We start from the raw sequence: 27,689 nt of genomic DNA, 5'->3' as shown, positions 1-27,689 counted from the left end.
ACTGTCAATGTTGTAATGTCAGCTAATTTATTTTAGAAAGGATCATGGTTCAGTCAATGTTAGTTATTATTTGACGATCAATGTCAGACAGGCACGCCTCCATATTTCACTTTACGCAACGAAGTTTAACGGGCTGCTCCTATCATGGTATAAATTATGGACAATGAATGGGGCCTGATGGAAGGCAAATTATAATTTACTCAAGGCTAGACTGAATTACGGCTTTTGTAGGAAAATATCTTACCAGAGTGTACGGCAACGTCATCATCCACATCGAGATAGGCACGGCGAATGCTCAAGGGACTGTTTGCCATTTCAGCCTCGTTTTTCTTGATGAGTGCACATATAACTTCAGATTCGCCTCCGTTATTATCCACAAACTTATCGTAATTTTCAGTCAAGTCTGTTACTACAGCAACGTGGTCGTCTAAACCTTCCTCGATGTGTCTCGCAGTAATGCTTCGCAATAAAGAATTGCTCCGTGACAACTTTGTACTTCGAGATCGACGTATGAAATTCAATCCCGACATTTTGCCAGGACTTTTATTGGGACTATCAGGTGTCACAGTTATTCTAGGTGTTCTAAAAATAGATGAAGAACTACTGCTGCCTCTTATTGGCGAAGGTACATTTAGATTTTGCGGAAGTGTTTTTGATTTCTCCTTCGCGGGAGACAAAAGCTTAGGTGAATCAGGTATTAGTGACAAGTTTGAATTCATAATAGATGTTTTAGAGGGTATTTTGCTACCTATATTGTTCGTCGAGCTATTTAATTTGTGAGCAGAAAGTGAACCACCTATTGGCGAGAATATTCGGTCATATCGAGGCTCACACGAAGTTGTGCTTCGTAATCTTGGCTTTGTATTTTTCATTAGTGTACTTTGTGCGACAAGTCTTGGACTCGTCAAGTCACGGTGACCTAATCTTGTCAGAGCCTCATTAGAGCTAGCCGTAGAAGACAAAGGTCGACGAAATCGTCTGGTTGGACTAAACGCGCTCATGTCACTTTCACTTTCGGTAAAGGATGAATCACCTCGGGATGGGATTCGCAATCTGCCGCTCACTGACGCATTCCTCCTTTTAGTTTTTGCGGAGACTCCTTCTATGCTTTGCCCAGTTATTAAAGCTTCCTTTTCTTCTGGCGTCAAGGGCAAATAGTTGTCGAAGCTCTCAAACAATGGCACGTAAAAGACGGAGCGACGTCGCGCCTGTTCGTCGCCGGCGTCCGAGGCGCTCGGAGACAGCGCACTCGACATAGCGGCTAGTCGGCTGCGGCGGCGGATGCACGCTGCGTTAACGCCTAGTGCCCTCCACAAACTTGACTCGCCGCATCGCCGCCGCCATTCGTTTCACTGTTCCTCTCCTGGTTGTTCTTTTTCAGTTCACATTTCACACTTTGCAAGTGATAATTGAAACCTTGAGTGCACTTTTGATTACTCACTGTTTTAGATCACATCAAATGACTCGTTCTACAAAATAACGAATTGAATGTTGGAGTATTGCGTGGCCGAACATTTTAATCATAACTGTTGACTAAAACTGTCTCGTGTATTTTTAAACTGGCAAACAACCGAAATAATTTACGACGGCCGTGATAACTTGATAAGGTAAGAGAAATGAATCATATGTGGGTGAGGTGCAAGTATTGATCGAAGTAAAACTGTTTTGTTTTATCAAACAGCGATAAGATTATGCACTAACACTAACCAATGAAAATGTTCTATCGAATCAATGGAAAGAGGCCAAGCAAATGTCGCACTAATATGAATAAATACAGGTAGTGTGGTTAATTTAAAATTAATAATACATTGGAACTGAATACTAATTATTGATAAGTAAAAACAACTATGATGTTGTGTTACGTAAGAAATAAAAACGAATGAACATGATGATAGCAATGTTTTATAAGGGAGCCGCAATTCCTTATTACGTGACATAACATTATAGATGAAAGTTGCGTGAGCGAAAATAGGAATATTATTAGGGCACCATGTGTTCGAGCTGAGGAGTGGTGGTGTCGTGCGAATATATTTAGAGCCGTCCTAGCCGTACAGGCTCGCAATTAGCGAAGCATACGAATCACTTTAATTAAATTAACGTGCGTGTGTGTTCCCAACATTTTGTTTCAACACGCGCAACTCGAAGGGCGAAATGACTATGATTTATGCAAACTTGGTTCCCTCGTAAATAACTTTAAAGTGGTCGGTTTTCATTAGCTTTTCCAGGTCAAACTCATTTCCGTGAAGGTGGACTGCATCGAGTGATGTCACTTACAAATGTTACGCGACTTTACATTAAGCCTAATGATAATGATTTATAATAACGTGAAGTTTGTAGTAAAAGTAGAGTTGTACCTCCCGCACAGGTAATTTGTGCAATCAGAGTCACGACGCGCTTAGCTTGTGCTAAGCACACTTTAATACACCCGGAAGAATTCGCAACGCGACAGCCGAGTCCGCAAATGAATTAAACAATAAACATAAACTTTACGACACTCAACCGCGTGTGAAAGGACATAATTTAAAACATTCGAACATAGTCCGAAATACATGTTCATAATGTGTTCCCCATACAGCCTGCTTTAAGTTCGTTGTACCGTGTTCAAAGAAACGCAAAATAAAATACCGGATGTCGTGAATACGGCGAGGAGCGAACGAGATCGGAGCTTGTGATCGCACGACGAAAGCGAAGCTTGCGGAACGAATGCACGAGCACCAGAATGTAGTAGCTCACTGAACAAAACGAGTTTACTATCCATACGATTATCAACGCCGATGTAAGAAATAAAAAACGGGAGTAGCTAGCTATAGACGCACGTTTGTCTTACAATAAACGATGCTTCATTGAGACGAAGATTTACGAATCCTAACAAGTTCTTGTATATTATTTTTACAGTAAGTATTATAGAATCAAGTTATAACATTTCTACACTTTGGTTGAAGCTTTGTGAACATCAAAGACGAGCTTACGGTTTGTACAAAATTCCTTAAATACCTGAAACATTTCTAAAGGAGTTCCCAAAGCATTGCAGAGATACGGACCTAAACAAACATCGCACTCCCTTCCCAGATTTAATAATTCCAAGTATTCCAACATTTAGGGACAGCGAGGGACACATTAGAATAACTTAATTCAATAAACGAATATTACAATTCGAAGTCTTGTGTAGCAGTAGAAATAAATGTTAAGATAACTATTAATGGAGTCGTAAAATGGATTATAAATAGACAAAGTAAAGCTATAGAACACATGTTCGTACTATACAAGTACAAATATTATTTTTCAAAATGACCTACTTGTTTAAAAAACGTCACTCAAATAAGCATCTCCTCTAATATTATCTTGCAAAACTATTTGCAAAATGCGACGTCTGCATAAAAGTATAAAAAACAAAAACAAGCGATGAGGAATGGAAATATGAGCCTTCAGTGAGAGCCGAGCGGTGGCGTGACTAACGCCGACAATCATGATTCAAGGCAGCGCGGGCGCAGGGCGTTGCAACTCTGTAGCTTTAGCTATGAGTGTCCCTCGGTCTTTCAACTCGCAGGAAAGTTGTATATCTGCTTACGTAAAGCACGAACGCGCTAATTATGATAAACGGAAACATATTTATCTCGCTTTATTACAGCTTTCATTTGATTTGTGTACGTAAGTTTCGTTCCTAAACCCGCAATTTTAATGCAAGAAGTGTAAGTTTCGGCACCTAACAGGTACCTAAAATCATAATTTCAGAGGTTAAACAAAATTACACTTATTTACTCCAAAATTACAGTGTTTTCAAAACAAGGTAAATTTGAAATGATTTCGTCAAACATTGCAACTGTGTTACAACACGAGAATCATAACAAATGAAAATAAGACTAAATCTTGATAACACGCGGTGATCTCCGAGTGTGAATTATGGATATAAAAATAAAACACAATATGGCGGCGAGGGCATTTTTCTCACGCGGTCCCCGCGAATTATACAACACGCAACTTAGCTAAGCAATTTACTCGTCACTTGTGCGATGGAATAATAAATGGAAACATATTCCATCCTTTTTAGCCTTAACGTTATGGGAAAGTGTTTCAAGTAACCGTTAAGAGTAATTTGTTGAGCATTAGAATAGGGCTTTAAAGGTCATGTTGCTATTGTAGGGGAATTCGATGCCGATGCCAGGCTAAGGATAGGCTGCCAGTTATAGAGCCATTACTGTGCGTGGAACTAGGCGAGAATAGATACTGATAGTAAAACTAAATGTTACGGTATTATTGTATCGGGATTTCATTTGAAGGCGATCTATACTCTGTTTTAGAGGTACGGGAAATCGAAATATTATTTGCAAAAAAAGAAATTTATGAATCAGCAAATTCTTTATCATCACTATATTATAGGAAAAAACGTGAATCTTTCACGTGACCGAAACCAAAGGCACACATAACACAGTATGCATACGAACTTCTAATGTAAGCAAAGACTAACGCAATCAACTGAAAATAAAGCTAAAGAAATCTTTACAAGAACGTTAATATATCTGACAATGATTAGTGTTCTGGCGCCAGACTCGTGTAACTAAAACAGCGGCTAGCACCACCATGAAGACTGTAGACTGTTGCAGTTGGGGAAAAGAGACAGAGCACAACACGATGTAGAGCGCCATCTCTCTCCCACATATAGAAGAGAGTTAGCGAAAGATCTGGTGGCAGGCTCTCAGTTGCGAAAGTATCCTGGCTTTTCGCAAGTTAACCGCGCGGCGAATGCAACGAATACCATAAAACCACGACACCGTTAATCTAACGCAATCAAAATATTATATTCTTAGAGTTTATCTCATGTTAACCATACGGAACCTAGTCTATTTGCAATAGAATATAGCCTATGGTTTTGCAGCACACACGCTAATATAATATTTTAAACAAAAACAATACAATATTTAGTATAAAAAACTGGTTATCAACTAAATTGCAACAATTATTGCTAATTGTGATGACTTTATACAAGCGTGGTTGTATTTAGTACAATCGCCCACTATTCATTTTAAATTTAAATTAGGATTGCTCTGAACTCAATACACTGGTTATGTCGTGGCCAAATATTAGCTAAATTAATTATTACAAATTTAGATTTTTTGTCGCCAGCTTAATATTAAAAAATATACATGTAATTAGCATTCTTATTATCTATACTAGGTAGGCAAGTCATGTCGTATACGCACGCGACAAAGTGCGATAAAGATAAAGTAGCACTGAATTATAATTACGTTTTTATAGCTGGCAACACACACAGTGCTACTATCAATTACAACTATAGCCGATGGTAAATTGAGTCTCCGAATGTGATGTCTGCTATATTCGCAAGCTAAGAATAAAGTGAAGACTTGCAGGAAAGCCAGAATGCGGAACACAAGCCGGATTTAATTACTCCGAGCAAGTCAACGAGCTCCGGAAAGCAAACTGTGTCAAATATAGAAACGATATCAAATGACATCCGTATACTGTACTTGTAGTAGTAATAATTGAATTAAAGAATAAGTACTTTCCATGAAAGTGGCAGCAATTAAATGTTACGTAACAACATAATAATATTACCTACATTCCTCAATCAAAACAAAAGACACGCTATTTACTAAAACACACAAACATGAGAACGAACATATTATTTCCTAACATCAAAATCTGCTTTAACCCGTGTAATTGGTAATACGGTTACATCGATTATCACCGCAATATACTTTGAAGGGACTGGCTTTGACGCGTTTTGAGTGAAAGGAGTATAAAACCTCTTTGGAAACATTGATGTGACTCGGACTCGCGGATGCACTCACTTCCTTGGCCGGCCAGCGAGATTACTAGAGATAGATACAGGTTTATCGACCGGACATCGACGTGTGGGTTTATAGATGCATAGCTACGATACAGTACCATTTGTGATCATAGCAGGCTGCTTTCCTACTTAGTAGCGCTTGATCCAACAATGTTTTATGTAGAACAGTTTAAAATGAAGCTTCATTTATATTTAACATCAGCAAACATTATTTAATATTTAAATATTCATCGTCAACTCGACATAAATCGTTACAGAATATCAATCGCGTCATTGATCAAAGCTAATGACCTAATTCATTGTACGTCAACGTGAGTTACATCAAAGTCAGAAATCGGGCTATCAGTCAGTATTCCCAGTGAAATGGGTCCCTGGTCCCTACAAATGCCAAATGCCAATATGTCGCACCTAACTATTCGGTACTCCAATTTGTTTACGCGCAAAAATACTCGCGGAGAGATATTTCAAAATCATAAGAGTAGAAAGTGGCTATTACTTTAAATAACATAGAATTATATTTGATTTCTACTTTAAATGGAAATATGATGTTAAGTAAAATAGTCAATAACGGTTATTTAGTTAATGATTACCACATAGTCATTACACTACATTATTCTTGGCTCAATTTCTAAGACTGCTCGATTCATTAAAATTTTGTTTGACTTTCGCGAATGCTCACAAGTGAACGTAATATCTATTCATTAACTTCGTTCCGCGGAACTCTGAACTAAACAAACATGAAGAGATATTAATTTAATTAAATGTCAATGTATAGACTCTTCACGAACTCTATTACTATAAATTCTAGATATCAGATCAGAATAAAATATGGTTGGCAGATTTAATGACCACAATAACTGCCAAGTGAGGAGGATTTATCAGGAAACGCCTGGGACATGATTGAAGTGAGTTTATGAGAGGTTGGCACCATTGGCAGCTTGATATATTAATAACTGATAGAAGTACCGTTTAAACTGGGAACGGTGGTCATGACCATAAGTCTACTGGACGCGAGAACTTGGACAGGCTATATGTACACTGTCAATAAACCAGAGCATCTAGGAACGAGTTTATGGATTCATTGGATTGGATTAGTCTTCGTTTCTCGTCCTTCATATAACTATGATTATAATTTATTTTCTATTTAAGGGGTCTTATTAAACTGGTGCTGAAGCGGAACATGAATCCGCACAAAAAGTCATTTCTAACAGCTTCAACGCACATTCGATATGGAATAAATGCATCCTTTTACAAACTAAAAATATTACCCTTAATCACTTCCATATAAGCGCATGTGGAAAACGAAGCAAAAAGCAGCGTTGCCCCGTTACTTAAGTCTTTCACGATTGAACTGTACTTACGTAGTTAACTCCAAGCTGCACATGTTAACTCGCCCAAGAGTACGGTTATCTGAGGCAACCAATATTTTGGGCCGACGCGGCGCAGCTCGAATATTGTAAGTTCGTATTTGTATTGTTGTAATAGTCAGAAACCGGTTCTATCACTTTCTGTTTGCTGTGCTTCTCAGTACAACTTGCAAGTGCGTTGTAATTGCAACTCAGGTACCTACAATTGATTTATAAACATTTGTTGATGTATTATTTCGTTCTATTTTATATATTCCGGAGCGAGCCTGCTCAATCCGTAACTGAATCAATTGGAACTGTTCAATGTTCTCCAATCGAGTAAACATAACACAATCATGTCACGCACTCGAATTCGTTCGGAAAGAAAAATCTGATTTCGCGAATACAATTTGCTGTACATTTCACCGGCGAAGTGGAACAGTACATTCAAATATGTTCCCATTTGCCCAATATCAAGGAACACGTGATGTGTCATCGCTGCCCCGGGATATAGGGCAGGCGGCGGGTCACGTTAAAAGCTCTTAGTTACAGCGCACCTCGACAAGACAACGAAACGAGGGCAAGAGCGTGACTACCAAGTGCAATTTGTACTAACATCTACCATACACGTTCATCAGATAGTTCACACATGGATAGACGCTTCGAACAAAGCAAACAGCCGCTACTATTTCGAAATGCCCTAAACCGTACCCGTTCATGTCTTTATACGGCATAATATTGACTCAAGACATAACTGAAGTCTGTTTGTACTGAGTAATCCTACTACTAACATTAGGTACATCTAAAGTCAAATAAAGGAGTATTTAAGCGCCACTGTTTATTTTTCATATCTGAACGTGCGGAGAAAATAATACCGAGTGAGTTCAAAGGTGGCACGAGTCGGAATGATTGGGATACAAACAAAAGGTGACCAAGCAACGGAACGTGTTCCGTAGGTAATGACGGTGTGTGGTGCAATAACGATTTTCTACGCCAGACGCCGGCGACGGTCGAACAACGAAATGCATGGAGACAAATATTTACCTACACACACTGACAGCTTTTACGAATGATTCGTAGACACGCGTTTGATATCGATAAACGAAATCAAAGATGAAAACAGGATGTTTTAAGGTTTTGTTAACAATACAGATTCATGTAGACTGACATAAAATGAAGGGAAAATTATAAAATTTAAACAAAAAAGTCTCAATGATTCCGATTATGACAAGGGCTTACGACAGAAAGAAAAAAAAACAAAGCCACAGAATTTGGGGGTAGATTTAGTGATTTCTAAAATTAACAAAAGAAAACTGCTTTGAATGTTAGATGAAATCGTGCCGAGGCTTGGTTGCATACTCTTAGCCCAACATTCACTGCTGCAAGGTCACGACCAGCCAGTATGACGGCACTTAAAGCAGCTACTTATTAAAATGCTACCGACGACCGAGGTCCGCTTGCAAGCGAGGCGGAATAGGAATAAACGCGGGATTCGATAAATCATGCACATTTATCTAAATACTAAAGATGGGAGTTGAATCAGGATTCTATTTTTCAATCCTTTATCTTTCTCTGCTTTCTGTCTTTTAAACATAAATAATGCTGGCTATAAATAAAAGAACATCACTTCATTAACTGATGAGTTTTAAGATAAAGAAAAATATTTCTTCCCCGCTCTCTTTCATACCTGAGTCGCATTAGAATGGAAGCAAATACTTATTGAAAGGTCAATATAATAACGTAGCACCATTAATATGAACTTCAGGACAGGTTTTATACGATTCCACATAAAAATAATATACAATGTATGAGATTATTATAGCGTCCTGTATATCATCAACAGCCTTGGATGTCTCATTACCGGCTTTAGGGGATTGCAGTAATTATATGGAAGTCATCAGCATTATTCTTCAACGCATCCTTTTTTCATTCAAATGGCAATTAGTAAGAACAAACATGAATAGACACTAAGTACTTTCATTATTTGCTCAAATAATTTCTCAATCCGTCATGCTCATTACCTAATGGCCACTACAACAATTAAAACATTCGCTAATGACAAAATAATTGCTCGTATTTCCCGGCTAGCTCATTTCTTGTATCACTCGATTATGATAATTAGAAAATCTTTAAGACAGCTGCTATCCGCAGATGGCCGACAAAAACTGTAATTAAAGAGTTCCGGCAACTACAAATCATTTATTACGGGATAACGGGATCATTTACCATCAACTGTTCATTTTCGAAACAATTATTTTTGATGGAAGTTTCAATTTAAATCAATCGCATCATTGGAAGCAAATTAATTGCATAGATCGCAACGTTTCGGCTGTTGGGCGTTAAGTTGGCTGAGATGATTCAAATTCAAAAGTGTCTGTGTGATTATACTGGCTGATGTAATTTGGACGGGGTCGGATGAATCATCAGGTTAAGCTCGCTGTTTGAACCTACAGCTATAAGTACAATGAACTAAACAAAAACCCCTACTTGACTCTACTACGAATAATTTAAAGACATCAATATTGTAATATACATTCAAAAACTTCTCAAAGTTAATATCTTTTGAAAATACGGTTATTTGACACACTTAATTGAGAATATTCAATAAATAAGCTTGTGTCTAGTAAACAACGAGTCATGATCATAATTAAATTAAGTCACAAACATTGGGAGGATGCGTAAAGCGCTATACTTGTCATTCAGATAACCCGATTTCCTGTCAAATGTTCCACGGTTATTGGTTTGTAGGAGACCGTGGCGACGTTTAAAAATACATTATCACGAACTATATTACCTTGAAACGGCAAATAATATAATTTATAATTGATTTATGTGTATAAATTGATGCGCTGAGTAAATGAGGGAGGCAGGGAGAGGAACAATGTATTTAGTAATTAAATTTTGAAACTGGATGCAAACGCGGCCGTGTCAACGCTACCAAGTGCTTCAACGCAATCGTATCAAATGAACCGTAGTAATGAAACAATAGGTAATAATTTACACATTAACTGCACTGTTACACACTGGCTTTAGTATTTATTTTGATGTTACGCACGTAATGCGTAACTTTAATTATGAAACGTGGGATTTTTAATTAAAAAAGTTGATATCCTGTGTTTACGATAATCGAGAGGCCACCTTTAAACTAGTTTTGCTGGTGACTCACAGTATGTCTATCAGGCGAGATACGTTTCCCAAACAAAATTAATAAGATAATATTGTTAATGGTTCCTAAGTGTAATTAGATCATAAAATTCAACCGGTTCCATAGCTCCTGGTGCGATAAACATAACTAACGTAGTTCACAACTGACTTCAAGGACTTTTTAAAACAGAAACGAAGCAATTGAATATGTAAATATGTTATAAATATTACTTAATTTGTCTTTCGTGGATTTGTGAAAATATATTTTACGAGGGACGTTATTGAAATATGAAATCAAGTTTTTTATTGGTGTTAGACACTTAAAGGCGCCAACAAATACTACGAATCTATTTTATTACTACATAGTGTATTTTCAAATTCGTATCATATTTATTGAGCTTACGAAGCGTAAATATAGTAAAACACAGGTTAAGAAAGGTGTCGAAATATCTCAGTATTTAATGTAATAAATTACTAAAAGACTCATCTTCCCTGTGAATATAGCATCCAACGGAAACGACAGACTTTTAATTCAATCGTTTTCTATATAACACTTAAAAAGTATTAAAAAAACCTTTAGAAAGAGGAAAGCGAATTCAAATCACCTGCTTAGTATGTAAAACGACACCTGCCTGGCAGATGGTCCACAAAAACCGCCCCCTTTGTGTTCGGGAATCGAAGCCTACAACGTAAGGTCCTGTTACCAACATGCGTCACACTCGCCCCGCATGCGATCTCTTTCGACAAATAATGTAAAATTTATAACAAGAAGGTTTTATGTCAACATACTTTTTTTATTAAGCTAACTTCGATATTTAAAATTTATACTAGAACTTTTTCTAAATGTATATCTAAAGCTCTCTTTTTTCTTAATTAATTTGGTTTTAGAATTTATATACAGCCAGCAGCAAATTTTATTGGAAGAAAGTATTACGTAAACGGAAAGGGTATAAGAGAAAAAAGTACGCATGTAGTCGCGTAGGTCCGGTTTGGTGCGCCGACGGCAGCCCTGGAATGTGACCCAGACCTCGATGGGACTCGATGTGACTCATGAAGGCACTTTTTTTTCTACTATAGTTCGTCGGCGGCGTCCCGCCTGTTTAGAAAGTATACTAGCGTCCTACGTGGGTGCATAGGTAAGCAGGACTACGTATTACACACACCTACATCATTTTTAGTCATACGACATCCCACGGAGTTTAAATTTGAATTTATTTACTCTTTAATATTCCATTCAATCATACCTGTTCTCAATCACTATAACCAAATATAAACCGAAGTAATTGGCTAACCAGTCATTGCAATTCGATACCTGGAGTTCTAAATAGAAACAAGGTCATTGCAGGGTATAGACAGACACTAATTAGATAATAGACAGCCTATTTTCGTTCGTTATGATTATGGGAACCGGAGTAATCAAAGGTGGGACTGTCAAACAAAAACATAGAGCTTTGGGTGAAAATTGTAGAGTTTATAGTAGATGTGTAAAGGCTGGGTTTAAATCTGTATTGTGATGGCTTTGAAGGCTCAGGCTGCTCGGGGCTGAACTCGCTAAGAAGATTAAGTTCGGCGACTGCGAGTCGACTCCAATGCGGATTTATAAAGTGGTGACTGAAGTTCATGCGCGGCGCCGGTGACGACTAATCTGTTTATACTAGTCACTCCTTATCTATAAAGCTATAGATAGACAAATACTATATAATGAGCCAATAACATAGACAAGAAGTATGACATAGAACATTTTTTTAGCATATTACTAGTACCATATTTCATCTTTTGCTGTACATAATAAATTATAAATAAAAAAATATAAATAATTCGTAACTTCCATATTCCACTGCGATATGAACAGATACGATAATCGATTCGATACTTTAAGATAAATCACCTAATCTCTACCCTGGGATTTAAACGATCCAGAAAATTTATTCGAAACGTGACTCTGATATAAGATGGCTGAAGATTTTTCCTTAAATGCCGTCTATGTAATATCCGCTTAAACACGCACTTTCGTCCCTCGGGATGACGTGAACACCCACGCAGACCAAGCTCTATTACTTGTTTTGGTATTTGGTACTGGCTGCCGAGACTCAGGGGCTAAGGAATTTATTCAGCTTCCCCAGACATAAACACTTGGAATGTTTACCATCCGGGCTCAAGATATCTCTATATAGGACAGTCCGTCATTATTTATCGACAATTCTAGGGACCAACGAAATGAATGTTTCCTCTATTTATTCATATTGCTTGGACGTTTGAGATATGTGACATGTGGGAGTATTCAATATTCGTATTTATCTAATGAAATGTTTACATGAGGTTGTTTTTTATAGAAGTATTTTTCGTATGTGCCAAACCGTATTTTTCTACGCTCTCACTATTTTTTCTAATAAACAATAATGCTAATAAAAGGTGCAAAAATCGAAAAATGTGCTTATTTTGATAAAATAAAAAACATCTTAACAGCACGTTCAGGGAATCCGTCACTTTATTTTAAGTTAAGATATATGAGCTATTGTTTTCTGACAATGCACGAAGAAACGTGAGGGCCGATGAGGGCCCGTTTTTATGCAACAAGTTGTGTAGCACGTGCGAGACGAGGCTTTAGGGTCGAATAAATACTTTAAGTTTTGTGTCCCGGAAAATAGTGTGGAGAGAACATTCGTTAGGGGAAACGTATTACTACCAGAACCAGTATGCTAATAAGGTACCATCTACGACGGCCCTCTTGTTTCCGTTTGGGTGAAAGTCTCTACATTCACAACATGTTCGATAATATTAAATAATCTATGAAGTCATAGATGTTTGGCTTCGTAAAGTTTGTAAAACTTCATCAAGTTAAAAACTTTTATTAAATAAGTTTTAGAAGTTCTTTTTTAGTAAATTGCTAACATTTATAGGAACTCTACAAATACTCTACTCTTATACTAACGCCTATTATAATGAATTTATATTAAACATTGTTATCATACGCTACAATATTTTACGGCCAGCAATATTCCAACATTCCTTAAAACACAATTACCTACCACTTTGAAAGAAAAAACGAAATAACATAAAACAATTAAGCACAAACTCCAAACAATCTTTTTGTACACTTTCACACTTTTACACACAAAATGCACTTATAACATTCGCGGTTAAGTACGGAACAGCACAAAAGCGCGCGACCGGTCAGCCAGTCGAAGTCGAGTAACTTTGTTGACAAGCGCTAAGCGCACCTCCGCCGCCATGTTTGAAGCCTTCGGCAATCTCCGCCAGAGTTCGTGCGTCTTCGGGACTCTACTCTACGAACGTTACTCGCTGATTCAACGGGGTGGTTAAAATGAACAAGTTCTTCACTATTCAAACATAGTTTTGTACGCAATGAATGCGCCAGGTTTACTTTTATTTTTGTAGAGACGAATGAACAGAAAATATATTTTTTTTTGTTTGGATTTTAATGGGTTTTATTAAATAAATGTAGTAAGTAAAATATTAAAGTAATTGATAATTATGTTAAGTAAATTGAAACTCAAACACTGAAACACTTTTACTGCATATTTTTTTTAAAGTAAATTTAAAAATGCGCAGTAGGCTGTACGTGTGACAAGCATGAAAACTAGATAGCATCTTTATGTTTCATTTATTCTAAATTCTATAGAAATTGGAGAGAGGGGGTGACATGAGTAAAGTTAATTCTGAAATATAGGAAATGATATATATTATGATAAGTTATTGATACTAATGCTCACACTCGACCTTTCTTTAGGTCTATGTCTTTATTAAGTTGCTCTCAGACTTCGTGAGTAAATAACGAGACAAGTGTGACACAGCCACATGACAGAATTGATTCGATATTTCGAGTTCAATATCAGCGTACTTTTGTCGTACTTGCATTTTTTTTACTACAATTTACAAATTACCCCTACCGTAAACATAATATTATCCCCCTTAAATCTGAAAACAACCAAAACTCAGCTACTACGAACTCTATCCTAAACAATGTTTATAATAACATATTGCAAATAGATTTATAGAGCGATTATAAAAATAATGAATTGTTGAAGATTATCAAAGGCACCGGCTAGACGCTAAGTTGACTACAAAATTGTAGTTTATACCAATAGCACAAAACAAAGGCAGTTTGTGAACCGTACGAACTGTTTTATAGAATAAAAGACAAAAAAAAAATCGAGAGTGAACAAGTTCTCTTTTAAAAGTTAATAATAAAATCGTTTTGAACCCCAAGGCAAAATATTTAAATAATTTATACATTTCCGCGTTCTAATAAAAATACTTGCCTCAAATAACGTGGCGAACTTATCTACTTTTCTTAACCAGCTTATTTTGATCCGTACCTCCGACTAAAAGTATGCATGATGACCATTCTATAAAAGAGCATACGGGTCTCGTAAAAGTGGGGACAAAGCACGGTTCCTTTCTCGGCCAGTTTTTTATGTGCCGCAAGGCAAGTACATGAATAAATCACGACAAGGCTCGGCATTATGCGAGAGGCGATCGCGTCGGTCATGAACCTACTAAACTGGTTCCCGGTGGTATTGTTCTTAGTACACATCAAGGTAAAGATGTTAAGAACTTAAAGAACCTAAAAACATATTTTTACGCAACATAATTGATACGATTTTTTTCCAGTATGTAGAGTTCGAAAATCGAGATCTTAGTAACGGCCGGCCTCACGGTAAAAAACTTGTTTTATACTTATCTACGGTATGAGATTAATAATTTCGAAGGTTTACGATCTACTCTCATTCAAAATAATAGTTATTACACTTAGCAAGCAGCTTCGCACAAAAAAAGGTAGAGCCATTATGAACAGTGCAGTGGTATGACAAGCGCCATCGCGCGGCGAATAGCGGAACAACAATTGCGTTACCTGAATGTAGAGGGCGCTACCAGTAACTTGAACTAGTTCGTTTGCAAAACTTACCTGAAACAAAATAGAAACAAATTATGAGTAAGTCTATAATTAAAATAGTAATTTGAATATCAATTCGTTTCTAAGCTAAGATTACGGGTGTCGCTACTATGATTTATTACTTTCCCACTCAAAGCTATAATTATGTAGACATAGCTATTCAATAGGAAAATTATTATGTAGATTAAAATGAGTGTTGGTACATATCGGTTGGTTGGTATTGCAAAATATGTACTAATTTACATACAAACTATCATTTCCTGCGTACGGCACACTTTTCACATGCGATAACAGTAGACCGCCATGATTATTGTTCTACTATTATTCCGCAGAAGTTTTTACAAACGAATAATAATTACATTAGAAAATATGTAGACTTCCACACAGCTCAATGAGGTCAATCGTGTTCATAAAACATCAGGTGATTGAATGGAGTACTGTCATATGCATGAGGATATAATTTAGCCATTCGTTAATCGAAACTGTTCAATGGATATTCCACTTATTCACCCGTTTAAATGATTAAAGGAAAAATAACTTAAACATTTAAACTGTAAACGAAAAATATTTCCTATACTTATTAATACAATGTGATATCAAAGGTACCTTCACTGAGTGTTCATGAATGACAATATGACGAGTGACGTTTGTCAAACGCTGGTAAATATCAAAAAGCAGCGGGTTGCCAAGAACGTGATATAAATAGAGGCTAGAGTGCAATGCTCGGGACAAATCAAAACATTCTGCCGGCCAACTTATGAAAGCTTTATTCAAGTAAAGAATTAAATAATACTTAAAGAATATTAGCATTAACTTTTTAAGCGGTTTAGTAATGAAGGAGGCTTTCTGTGCAGCTTTGACGGTAAGATAATTGCTGGAGAAAAAAACCAGGTCAGTACAGTACAACAATAGATTCCCATACTATACATACCAACATACAGTTCGTTCGCACTATTGCGATATAAGTCAATAGGTTTATGTTTTTATCGACCAACGCACTCCTCATTGATGCTGTCCATAGAGTCCATATTACATCAGCAACACGCATCTAACGCTTGGAATATTTAGAGCGAAAAACTGCAATGTTATGGTAATAATATCTAGAACATCGATAAGTATGATAATTGTGATATTTTGATGAGCTCACGAGTGATCTCATGCGCGTCTGAGCGCGCTTGAGCGAAACGAACGTTTTAATTGTCACAATTTACTTTATAATTGAACATGGCACGCTGAGGCGACGAGACAACCAAACCTTATCGTGATGCGCGGTAATAACATACGGAATGTTTGGAGCACAGAAAGTAAACTCGCGGTATTCGTGCTACAGCTGTTTGTGTGGGCAATTAGCACGTGCACCTATTTCCTGGCTTCTAAATCTCATTCTTGACGCACGCACTCGTGCAGCGACAAAGGGACGCGGCTCAGCCATGTTGGCTTACAACCCACTCGGCTTCCGTCGGTAATGGTCGTGGCACACAAAAACCAGCCCCGCGACGAGATGTCGGAGATAATACAGGATTGACAATATCGATGTCGACGGACTCAACGGATGCTAATAATTAACGAAATATCTTGATTCTACGTGACTTCATTCCAACAAGTAGTGAAGCCGCTTTTTGTATGTGGAAATATTACTCGGTGGGAAACGAACACGGTTTTCTTGCGACAAAAAGGTGCGTAAATGTAGAGCGACGTAGATCATTGGTTTTTTGTTTGCGGGGCTTGCTGCGGAATAATTTATGTATTTACTTAGTTTGGCTTGACTGAGTACTTATGATGTATACAATCAACACTTTAATATTCTCTTTAGTTTTTCTAAAAACTTTGACGGAGACGTTTTTATAAAACCGTATTTGTTTACTGTTAGAAGAAGCCCTACGCGCTCATATCATCTTGCATCGGACGCATTGTTTATTTAACCTAGATATAATTAAGTTTGGGCGGAAGCCGTGCCTGGTACCGAGAAGGGTTGAAAAGGCAGGAACACAGGAAGCGGATGCGAGCGGCGCTCGCGCATAGCACCGCAGCACCGCGCACAGGTGCGGGGCAAGCGCTGCGCTAACTTCAAACTTTTAAACGTGATCTTAATGTAAACACGTGCCTTTTTTGCTTAAGACGTGCTTAGATTATATTATTGTAATGTAAGCACTCCTGATACCGCACGAGTATTGTACCGAATTTATTAGAGATCCGGTTTCGAGGCTCTATGGTGTCAGTGCAAGGTTAACACCTTAATTGATATTAATCGATAGATTAATTGAATAAAAACATGATGATTCAAGATGATGGTTGTTATAACTATCGTTTTTATGTCCATAACCTTAGATATTTTTACAATGGGAGTAGTTTTGAAAAGTATTTAGAGGCAATAAAATACCACATGCAAGTACACAAACGAAGAAAAAGTCCATCGCCTGCAACGAACTCCTAATTGATATACGTATCGGTAAATATTACACACGGTATCTGTGTTAATCATATCATCAATAATAGTGATTAATATAGTTCTGTAATACCTGTCATAAAATGTAGAGACGGTACACTACTGTGTCCTCGCTAACATAATATTTATAATTTTACACAACTAGGCTGGCATAGGCACATACATTAACAAGATTTAAAATTAAATACAAAATAAACTTAAAGATAATGAAGAAACTCTGACGAAGCAAGCAACGAGAGGAAACTCTACATTACAAACTTATCAAAGAAATTGGAACCTTATATCAAAGGTTAATAACACTTATTGTAAATCTTGTCAGGTACTATGAATCGGCTGATAAGTACTTCACGTCAACCCACAATCATGTAAGAGGCGGAGGCAGACGTAATATACCTATCCGGTGTAATGAGTCATTCGCAAACACACGAACATAACTTCGAATCAATGTCAAGATCATATCATTGATATTACATTGAGTATCATTTAGCAATATTACTTAAAAACGTGTAACAAAAAATGCGTTCATGAAATCGTGACACATACAGAAACGTCAGATGTACTTGTCAGGTGCAATTAAGTTATGCTGTCTCTTTCACTTTTAAGTGTTTTGTAGAGATAGGTAGACATTTGAGACGATAAGTTCTGTTTAACATGGATGTCTTTTTACTTGTCTGGTGTGAAGTGGTCAGGACAGAACAGTCTGGATAATAACGGTTTTCTGCGAATTTATTAGTAACGCTCGACTAGTTGAATTGTGAGACTCGCAACTCCGCCGTCACGCCAACTCATGCTTAAGGACTCCGGTTGTACGAAACTGGTCAAGCAATCCCCATAAATACGCGTGAATCTTAGCCACCGCTGCGAGTGGGTACATCAGGGCCAATGTCGACTTTGACTTTCGATAAGTGCTACGTAGAAGCCTAAATTGAGTATACGTTCTATTGATTTTGAAATTTCCTCCCGAAAGCTATTACAACAGAAAAGTCTGAAGTCAAGTAGGAAAGACCTATGGTTAGCAGTGAAACAAAATATATTTTACTATTTGAATTTGAGTGTATGACTCTATAAGCGTTTAGTAGCATTTTGGTTTAAATGAAACATGCCATTCAAACATAATTAAGCAAAATGAAATGTCCCTCTAAAAAGACTAGATTATTCGTACCGATTCATAATCTACTTAAACTTAACGATGTTCTTATATCATATTATATGCAGTATAATATTCACCTTAGATTTAAATTACACACGTATTAAGTTAGACATGGTTTTATTTATGGCGATTCAGTGTGCGGTCCGCGGTTACTGACAGTTAGATCACCGGTAAGTAAATGCCTTATAATACCTTCCTTATATGAGGCATGATGTACCATCTGAAGCTTGTTATAGTGACATACAAAAACGATATTTATTACCTTGAAATAACAGCCATATTAGCTTAAAGGTGTGTTAATAATTGAATGTCTTACGTCGTACCAGCATAAAATTTCTTTGGACAGGATGTGTGAATCTGATTTCGAGGTTAATTTATTTAATTAAAGGCTTTAATAGTTGATACGGTTATTCTCTCTCTCTCTCTCTCTCTCTTACTCTCTTTAGATAACAAAAAGTTTACAGGATTTAATATAAATAACATATATTTTTTAAATACTTCATTCATAAGCGCCCAACATTTATTTATAATGATTTATTTGATGTTTTAGTATTCCATTGTTAGTTAACGGAATAACACTATTATTACAACTATGAATACAGGAAAAACATTCGCAACAAAGCTCTATCATTTACCTGTTTCATATGAAACAAAATATGCAAAATATTAGGTCATCATTTATAATACAAAGAACAAAAACTCATCAAAACTAAATCATTTGTCACAGACCCTTTTATTTAAGTTGTGAAAAATATATCATACCCATTAAGTTGGTGATAGTTAGTGAAGTGGGTGAAAATAGCTTTCAAATACCTATAAACAAATCAGAAACGATTCATCGGTTTGAGAGCTACGATGGCGCATACAATGTACACAGATGCATGAAACTTATTGACTAGGTTATTGGTCTGGTGGTTAGTGACACTGACTGCTATTCCGAAGGTCGTGGCTTCGATTCCCAACCAGGACAAATGTTTGTGTGTTGAGCACGATCATTTGTTCTGCCTAGATTTAATTTCTCCATGTTACGTAAGATTTTAAAAATATTTAAGTATGCTTATCAGTTACTAAGTGCTCATAATACAAGCTTTGCTTAGTTTGAGACTAGATGGAGTTCTGTGAAAATTGTGGAAAATTAAAATTAAAAACCGAAAAGAATCAAAATCATTTGTTTATCAAAATAAATATAACTGAACGGTATGCCGTTGAATAAAGCTAAGCATATCCCCTGTAGCCATATATTAGAGCGAGAGCGAGTGTAAACATCAACATCGTTCGTTACGAATCTGACGGCCAGCTAATAATGTTCTCGACACTGAATAAAATATAGCTTCACGAGAAAGAATTATAATATAATAGTTTCGGAAATGTATGGGTTAAATTTAAAATAAACTAAAATAGACTGCCTTGTAGTGTTATATTTTTTTTATAATCGGTCCTGCTTAGCCCAGCTATCTGTCATAGGACAGATATTTTGTCTGAGCTCTGTCTTTTTATTTCTTTTTGCAGCAAGGAAAGTTTTCCATTAACATCTCTCAGTGTTGTAAATAAGCAAAAGCGTTTAGGTCAGAATAATAGCGTCAAGGAATATCCATTGCAAAATATTGCCATTAGTTGCCATGATGCTTTGTCATTATCAAGTAGAATATAAAGCCAAAATATACAATTAAATGAGATTATAGTTTTCAAATGTCACCTTACGATTTAGTCTATAAATAGAACTGATGACCTCTGCCACATGCAGTTATTAATATTAGGTATTTATTAAATAAACAGGATTTTCCTATACGAGCGTATAACAATCGAATTATTATTAAACATTATTTCCTATAGGTCACAATGTTGCAGGACAAATAATACAAATTGACGGTCATTTGGCGAACAAATTTACTTGTAGAAATAATTTTGGTATTTAAAGCTAAAATGAATTCGAATATTCAAAATAAACAGTTGAAATATCACAAAAGCTGTTGTTAACATTTGATGAACATAATGAAATGCAAAGCAATCAACACAAAATGTTAAGCACATGTTAATAAAATGTTAATTATTTGTGTAATGTTGACGAGTCGACGCACGGTATTTTCAACGTTGCACGATTAAAGCATGAAACGTATTGCTAATTGATTACTAATTAACAAATGAGTCATAAACAACGGCAATAAGTGTCAATGTTATCAGGACTGCTAAGTACGTACCATTAATATCATCTTGTGTCGCTTCGAAGTCGGCGAGGGAGACGTTAGACAGGTCTTCCACATAGACTTGTGGCTGTCTGCTCAAAGAGTGTCTCCCTCCGAGGGAGTGGTAGCAGCTCTCCTCCTCATCCGCTGCCTCCTCCGTGGAGGAGCCCTTCAAGCAGGAGTGGAAGCTCCGAGAGAGTCGTCTCTCTGTACTCATTGTCACTCATGTCCTGAACGCCGCACTTTGTATGAACTTCACCACTTATTACGAGAATTTCTCCTATTCACTTGTTTCTCTCATAAATCACTTTAACACATCCATGAGATCAATGAAAATAGTACACTTTTACGATGACGTCACTTTCCAATATCTTCAAGGCTCTTGAAATTGGTCGATGTTGGTTGAGTGTTCCGTGTTAACTGCACACCTTTTTAGATAACACTGTTTGTTTTACATTGTCGTTCTCTTATCATTCGTTATCGAAGGACTCTGTAATAGTAAGAATTTCAATGATCTACTCCGCGATTGCTCTACATGCAAACAAACAGTATTAATCAATTTATATTTTATTTATGACTGTGCTTATTTGTGTCTAATATTTTCCATTTAGACATAATTCCGAAGCGTTACAAGTTATTTTATTGCTTTTAGCTGTGAAACATCTACATCCAATGTTGTAATCGAATCTAATCTTGCAAAAAATGCACCTAAGTACTTTACTTTGAGTCGCGTGAAATTGAATTTTTTAGCCACAATGAAGCCAAGAAATGTCACGTTTTTCTTTTAAAAATATAATCTGTCGCCGTTTGAAAATTCTTAGGTAAATCAGTAACAGATACGGTCACTAAGCAAAGATCTAAGTTCACGACACCAAAACACGATTGGTCATGGGATCCAGTACTATTGATAGCACAGTTATAAACGCTACTGAATATTCTGTTCAATTATTTTTTCAATGCCGCTGACGCTAAAAATAGTTTTTACTGAGAAAAATATTAAAATGCATTGCAGCATTGCCCATTTTTTTATGAACAAGACCATCAATGTACCAAAACTCGCGTCAACCCGTAAAACTCGTTACTTGAGGAGTCGCAGGAAACATGACAGTCGGTTCAACGCACTACCAAAGAATGGGGACCAAGCCACATTCGGCTAATGAATGGCAGACGAACAAAGGAGCACAGCTTTGTAACGCCGTGGACCTATTCACACTTCCCAGAGCTCGTGTGTGATGTCAGTACGTCGTAACTTTTTAATGTGACGTACATCGTTAACTATAAATACGTGAAACAATAACCTTTCCGTCAAACAAAACATTGCAATACGATATTTCTACAACTCGTAGCCCTGAGTGATTAATTACAGAACCAATTGAATAATGAACCGTAGAACAGTGATTACAAATTAAAGATTTCTTGACAAAATAAATTAGTTACGAAATGAGTTAAGTTTTAATCTGTGGTTTTCGGAAATTAGATAAGTAGGGCTCGTCTATTACATAAGGCATTAAAATTAGGGCAATCAAATTAACGCTTCGATGCAACATAAATGTAACCAACAAGTCATGATTGATAATGACATGTAATATAAAAATCTCATGAACAGGGTTATAATTTGGCCGACATGAATAAAGTAATGACAATCGAATAACCCGGAATCACTGACAACGTAATTAGCATTGAACATAGAGAAAAATAGCTTTGTCATACATGTTGCAGTAGTATAGGAACTGACTGTCAATATTCAATCCAATACAGGGTTATGTTTACGCAAGAATCCGGACGTGATTGTGAAAAAGTGAAAAAATAAACACATGGTACAAAGCTTGCATGAACGTTGAACGCACTGCAGTGGTCGTGTGGGAGCCTTTACATAACAATTAGTGAAACAAATGTAAAACATGAATCAAGGAAGAGACTGTTACGTCTGCTTTTAATTAACACCGGATTGTACTAAGTGATGGGTTGACAAAAACAGTGAAATCTTCAAGTACCCATTGTTTAAGTGGAAAGTTCTGCGTGGGAGCTGTTGACGACTTGAATCGGGTTGTCGAGGAGAAAATTGCGGAATCAGCCAGTGAACTTTCATGAGTATTTATTTGACGTGACTGTGTTGGAACAATTGGTGTACGTCAGCTTTCACACTCATGCCGAGCATTACGTAAACACAGCTTGAAACAACAATTTCGTATAAACAAAAGCACGTGGCTATTTTCGCCAACCGGCCCACGGGAACGTAAAGAAACAAGCTCCTTGTGGAAACAATACTTCTCAAATCCCATTGTTCCGAAGGCCGTCTCAAGGTGCCCGACCACCCGGAACAGTTCAATTCAATGTTTTAATACTATTGTAATAGTTACGTTCATTTAACTAACTCAAAACAATGGAAGTTCAAATTCCGTAGCCCAATGAATACCTACGTCAACACCCAAATATTTGAAATCCGTTAATAGGTTTCAAAATAAGCTCATTAGAAACAATGTATAAATAACGTACAAAATAACATTCTCGATTTAGAAAGAAGTACGTTTGGAAAATAGTGGGCTAATCAGGTCTAGCGTAACCGTAACATAGAGTTGGTACAATAATGGAAACGTGAGGACGAGGGCTGGCTCGAAGCCAATATTTTCCGTACGAGACCGAGATTTTCCCAAGATAAAGTACGCCAGGGCTCCAACCGGCCTCAGCATAGCGTGCGCCACACAAATCATTTCCAGATTATCAACACGAAAATGCCGACCGGGTTAAATCATATTCCGATGCATGCGAACACCAAAATATTCAAGTGTGTCGTAAACGTCAACCTTGTCATAACGATCTTGATAAAGAAATGTTTGTTTGATAACTCGCCGTTGACCTTTCTTTAAGATTTCCGCCCTAATCTAACACGATACAGTATTATTGATGTAGAGTCATGTCGAGCTATATTTTTAGCACTCTACCTTGAACAACGATGCATGGTTAAGTGCGTCACAAACAAAATACGACAGCTAATCCCTTAAGAGAGTTTGTATAAGCCTTTATTCCTTCGTTCTATTTATAAATAGGTTGTTGGAGCTAATAAAATGCATCCGCTAGCGACAATCGTTGACATGTAAACTAATGATGGGTCAGGTATAAATCATGTTTATAATAGCGAGTCAACGCGAAGATGGTCGAAGGAAACGGACGATTTGCGGCGGATATGGCGATTGGTGCAAGTAGAGCGGCGTACGAGCGCTGAACCCGTGAACTGAGTTATTAATCTCTCTCATTATGTCGAGCTCACTACAATAGCGTCATTGTGCTGCCGCTGTCTGCTAATGATTGAATAGTTAACATTATTCCTTGCATTATTTCGTTCGACGTTCGTACGTTGAGTGAGATATGAGTTCTTGAAGCTGATCACGATAACTAGATTCATGGTAAAACATCATCATTACGTGCTTAATGTCATTATTTATTTCCTAGAATTAAGATCAAAAGTTAAAGGTTGATTACTAAACGTGTTTCACACTATTTTATCATGTAAATAACTACGAGCTCTGGTAAATGTATACTACTTTTGGCTCTACCTTACAACCATAAAAGCAAAACGTGTAATGTTTCAAACAGACTGAACGACGCACGAACTGTACACAACACAGTTGTCCATGATCTTCTATTTTTGCCGTAATTACTTGTTTTTTAACCATCAACTCGTTTTTCGACTACAGACAAACTTTGCGTCAAAGAATACAAGTATAAATGCTAAATAATATGATGAAGCACAGTGATAAATAGCAATACTGTTTAATCACATAAAGAACATCACGAAAATAGAATTTACCCAGAAATAAATGTACACGTCACATTAGCAGTAGTTTTGATGTACAAACACAACACACTAGGCTCTCAACACAGGCCGATTAAGATTAGCCTAATCCACATACACTCGAAATAATTCACTTTCGTAGTACAACGTAATTATAGAGCGTAACAGTCGACCGCGTGACTGTCTCCATTGACAGATAGCAACATACTAAGCAAGTCTCGCGGGCTACGCGCCGCGGCTCGGTCTCGGCTAGAGCGGCGCGCGCGCATGCCGCACGCCCGGCGCCCTCCACTGCCAACCGTTTATTTACTATTCACAGTTTAAAATTCGAACGTGCTCTAATAATCAACATGGCGCAGATGGAATGATGATCCTTCAAGGTGTACAAGAAATGCGGGACGAGTAAAAGACGATATAAGTTTTTACGTGCCTAACGAATTAAAAACCGCAAAAAAAATGATTTTAGGAAATAATTTAATTAATTAATTAAAAAAAACAAAAAGAGAAATGAATGCAAATCGAAAACGAGAAATAAATATACTAAGATTATGTGAACCGGATCAATAATGAAGTTATATGGATAAAATCGAAAGTGAAAGTAAAACAGAGCTCTCAAAATCAACTTAAAACCTGTTAAAAGTTTGGATGACTTTTACTCTTACAAAACGAGGTTCTCAGGTAGACAAGGTGGAGGATATACGGGAGCAAAGAACTCTAAAGGGTGGGTTGTACCAACGCACTTGTGTAATTATTTTAAGCCCGCTAGACGAGGACGAGTAAACAGAGGCCGACTGGAATGTCGGCCGCATATTTAAGGAGGGCTTCACACTGTCACACTACTAAAACAATACGATTTACAACGAACCATTCATAACACTCAGGTACTATTAGGGTATTTGATTAATAAAATTTAAAATAAAGTTCAGACAGATTTCCAAAAATTATGCGGACGTACACTATAAATACAAGAAATGAGGATCTCCTTCATTTTTTGTAAAAAGTTTTGCAAGATAAAATTGTTTTGAAATCTCGTGTGACGTCACTTACCAGTAGCTTTTTACTAGCAAGTGATGTTACTAGCCCCAATACTTTTCATCATCTTAAGTGCTTTCAATCCTCCTTACTTTTTGATGATGAGATAAAATGGACTTAACAGATTCATATTATTAGATTTGGTCATATATTCTGTAAAATACATGGATTAAATGCAACGAGACACGAAGCTTATCAACTTTTTGTTAACACTAACATAAATATAATTCATGCTCTAACAACATGCAAACTCATATTACTTCGGCTAACATTCTTTGGATATCTCGAGGTTATTATTTGTAATACAATACGAAACGTGCGATCACGACAATGCAGATTTGATGAGTGCATTATGATCTTTAGAAAAACATTGGCCATTTTAGCATTGTCAAGCAAAAGAACAGTTGACGATTGTATAAGTGCAGGTACTGCTATGGCTATAACGAGTTCATTCTTGTTTTTACTACTTGATGAAGAATACCTTCGTTTTTTTTATAATGAATTCAAAATAACGGCTTTTGTAGAGCGAAGTGAGTATTTTAAGTAGTGAGTAGCTTCACGTAAGTAATTTTGATACTGTCTACATTTTATCGTAACCAATAATGTGAGGAAGCAAAGCAGCCCCGTTTTTGAGCAGGTGTCTCTCGTTGGCTCACACCCGTTGACCTTTAACATTGTTTGTTCCAGGAATACATTGTACGAAAATAATAACAAAAAAGGCAATTAAAAGAAGGTCCTGATCGAGTAGCCCCAAGGGGTGTGGCATTCAAGGGAACAATGCATTATCTCAGCAATTCTGTCAATCCATACGAAGCTTAGACGTCGGCGAAAGGTTAAAGTAAGACAATGCATTTATTTTGAATGGGTATTCAATGAATGACTCAACTGTTCTACACGTACTCTGAATTTCCATTGTTTAGAGAAATGTTTATCTACATTGTAGATTCACAATTTCAAAATCAAAAACTCAAATAGCAGGCACTCTGCCGACACATTTACAGTCAAAAAGCATTTAGTTTTTATGTCCTAAAAGCTTTATAAAAGCGCCTCTTCGATTTCGTTACGAAAATATTATGTAAGAAATAATCGTTTCGTAGCTATGGTGTAACAACTTTACGGTCGAACGATTCCGAATCGGTCCGTATTCCGTAGGGCGAAGTCTAAATGTCTTGAGCAAAATATCAACACTTCTGTGATGTTCCGGCATCTGAGCAGAGTTCCACCTAACAAGGTATAAAACGCTCGAGCGAACACGCCGATACAACGTTAGCCTTGCCACGAGAAATCACGGCCACAGTTTAATTTGTAGATGTCAATATTGAGGCGGTCGTGACAGGACGCAAATCCATTTAAGCTCTGCTGTACTGGCACAGAAATACGACTTACCTCGTTTGCTACACGCACGGGGTAATAAGCAGGTATATACTACATTTATTTTAATCCCTATGTACGTAAATGGCAAAAACAAAAAAATAAAAAAAAACCCATGGATGAGCACTAAAGGCGTCTAGGTATGTCAGTGGTGCGAGACGCTAGCCTTGAGAGAATAAAACAATGTTACGCTTACGTAGATATATTACTATATATCTTATATTGGTTCACGGACACGCGATATCTTACGAGATGACGAGATCCATGCGAGGTGCACACGATAAAAATAAACGATAACATGAATCGTTGAGCCACAGTTGAACGCAGGTGTGCTACTAGCTTTGCGAAGCGGCTGATGTTTTGACAGGCTTAAGGGTGTGCGAATCAATGTGATTAAACTTTAAGACTATTGGTTTCCGTTCGAGAAAAAATAAGTAAAGAATAAGCGTACCCGTATGATGGTAGTTAAGTTTATAAAGTGCATTTAAAATGATATTTAA

The 27,689-nt window shown here is 36.9% G+C and overlaps 1 protein-coding gene across 6 annotated transcripts in view; it reads right to left on the bottom strand.

Annotated features, from left to right (window-relative positions):
* LOC113494474 (probable Ras GTPase-activating protein) overlaps positions 1-27,689 on the bottom strand; it is a 69,084-nt gene that overhangs the window by 16,759 nt on the left and 24,636 nt on the right. The window contains exons 1-2 of one of the 6 annotated variants that reach the window (XM_026872836.1): positions 24,802-25,279; positions 21,009-21,483 (exon numbers count right to left, since the gene is read on the bottom strand). The exons of 1 other annotated variant lie outside the window; for it this stretch is intronic. In XM_026872836.1, coding sequence (XP_026728637.1) covers positions 21,009-21,210 — 202 coding nt within the window. In that variant the 5' untranslated portion in view covers positions 21,211-21,483; positions 24,802-25,279. Of the gene's footprint in view, positions 1-244; positions 10,528-13,325; positions 13,715-21,008; positions 24,767-24,801; positions 25,280-27,689 lie in introns of those variants that run through there. 4 more of the 6 variants (XM_026872833.1, XM_026872835.1, XM_026872834.1 and 1 more) reach the window with 4 other exon arrangements.

Source organism: Trichoplusia ni, chromosome 5 (genome assembly GCF_003590095.1).
Source record: "Trichoplusia ni isolate ovarian cell line Hi5 chromosome 5, tn1, whole genome shotgun sequence".
Taxonomy (NCBI): domain Eukaryota; kingdom Metazoa; phylum Arthropoda; class Insecta; order Lepidoptera; family Noctuidae; genus Trichoplusia; species Trichoplusia ni.
Note: the sequence above shows the minus strand (reverse complement) of the source record. Positions and strands in the feature narration are given on the sequence as shown.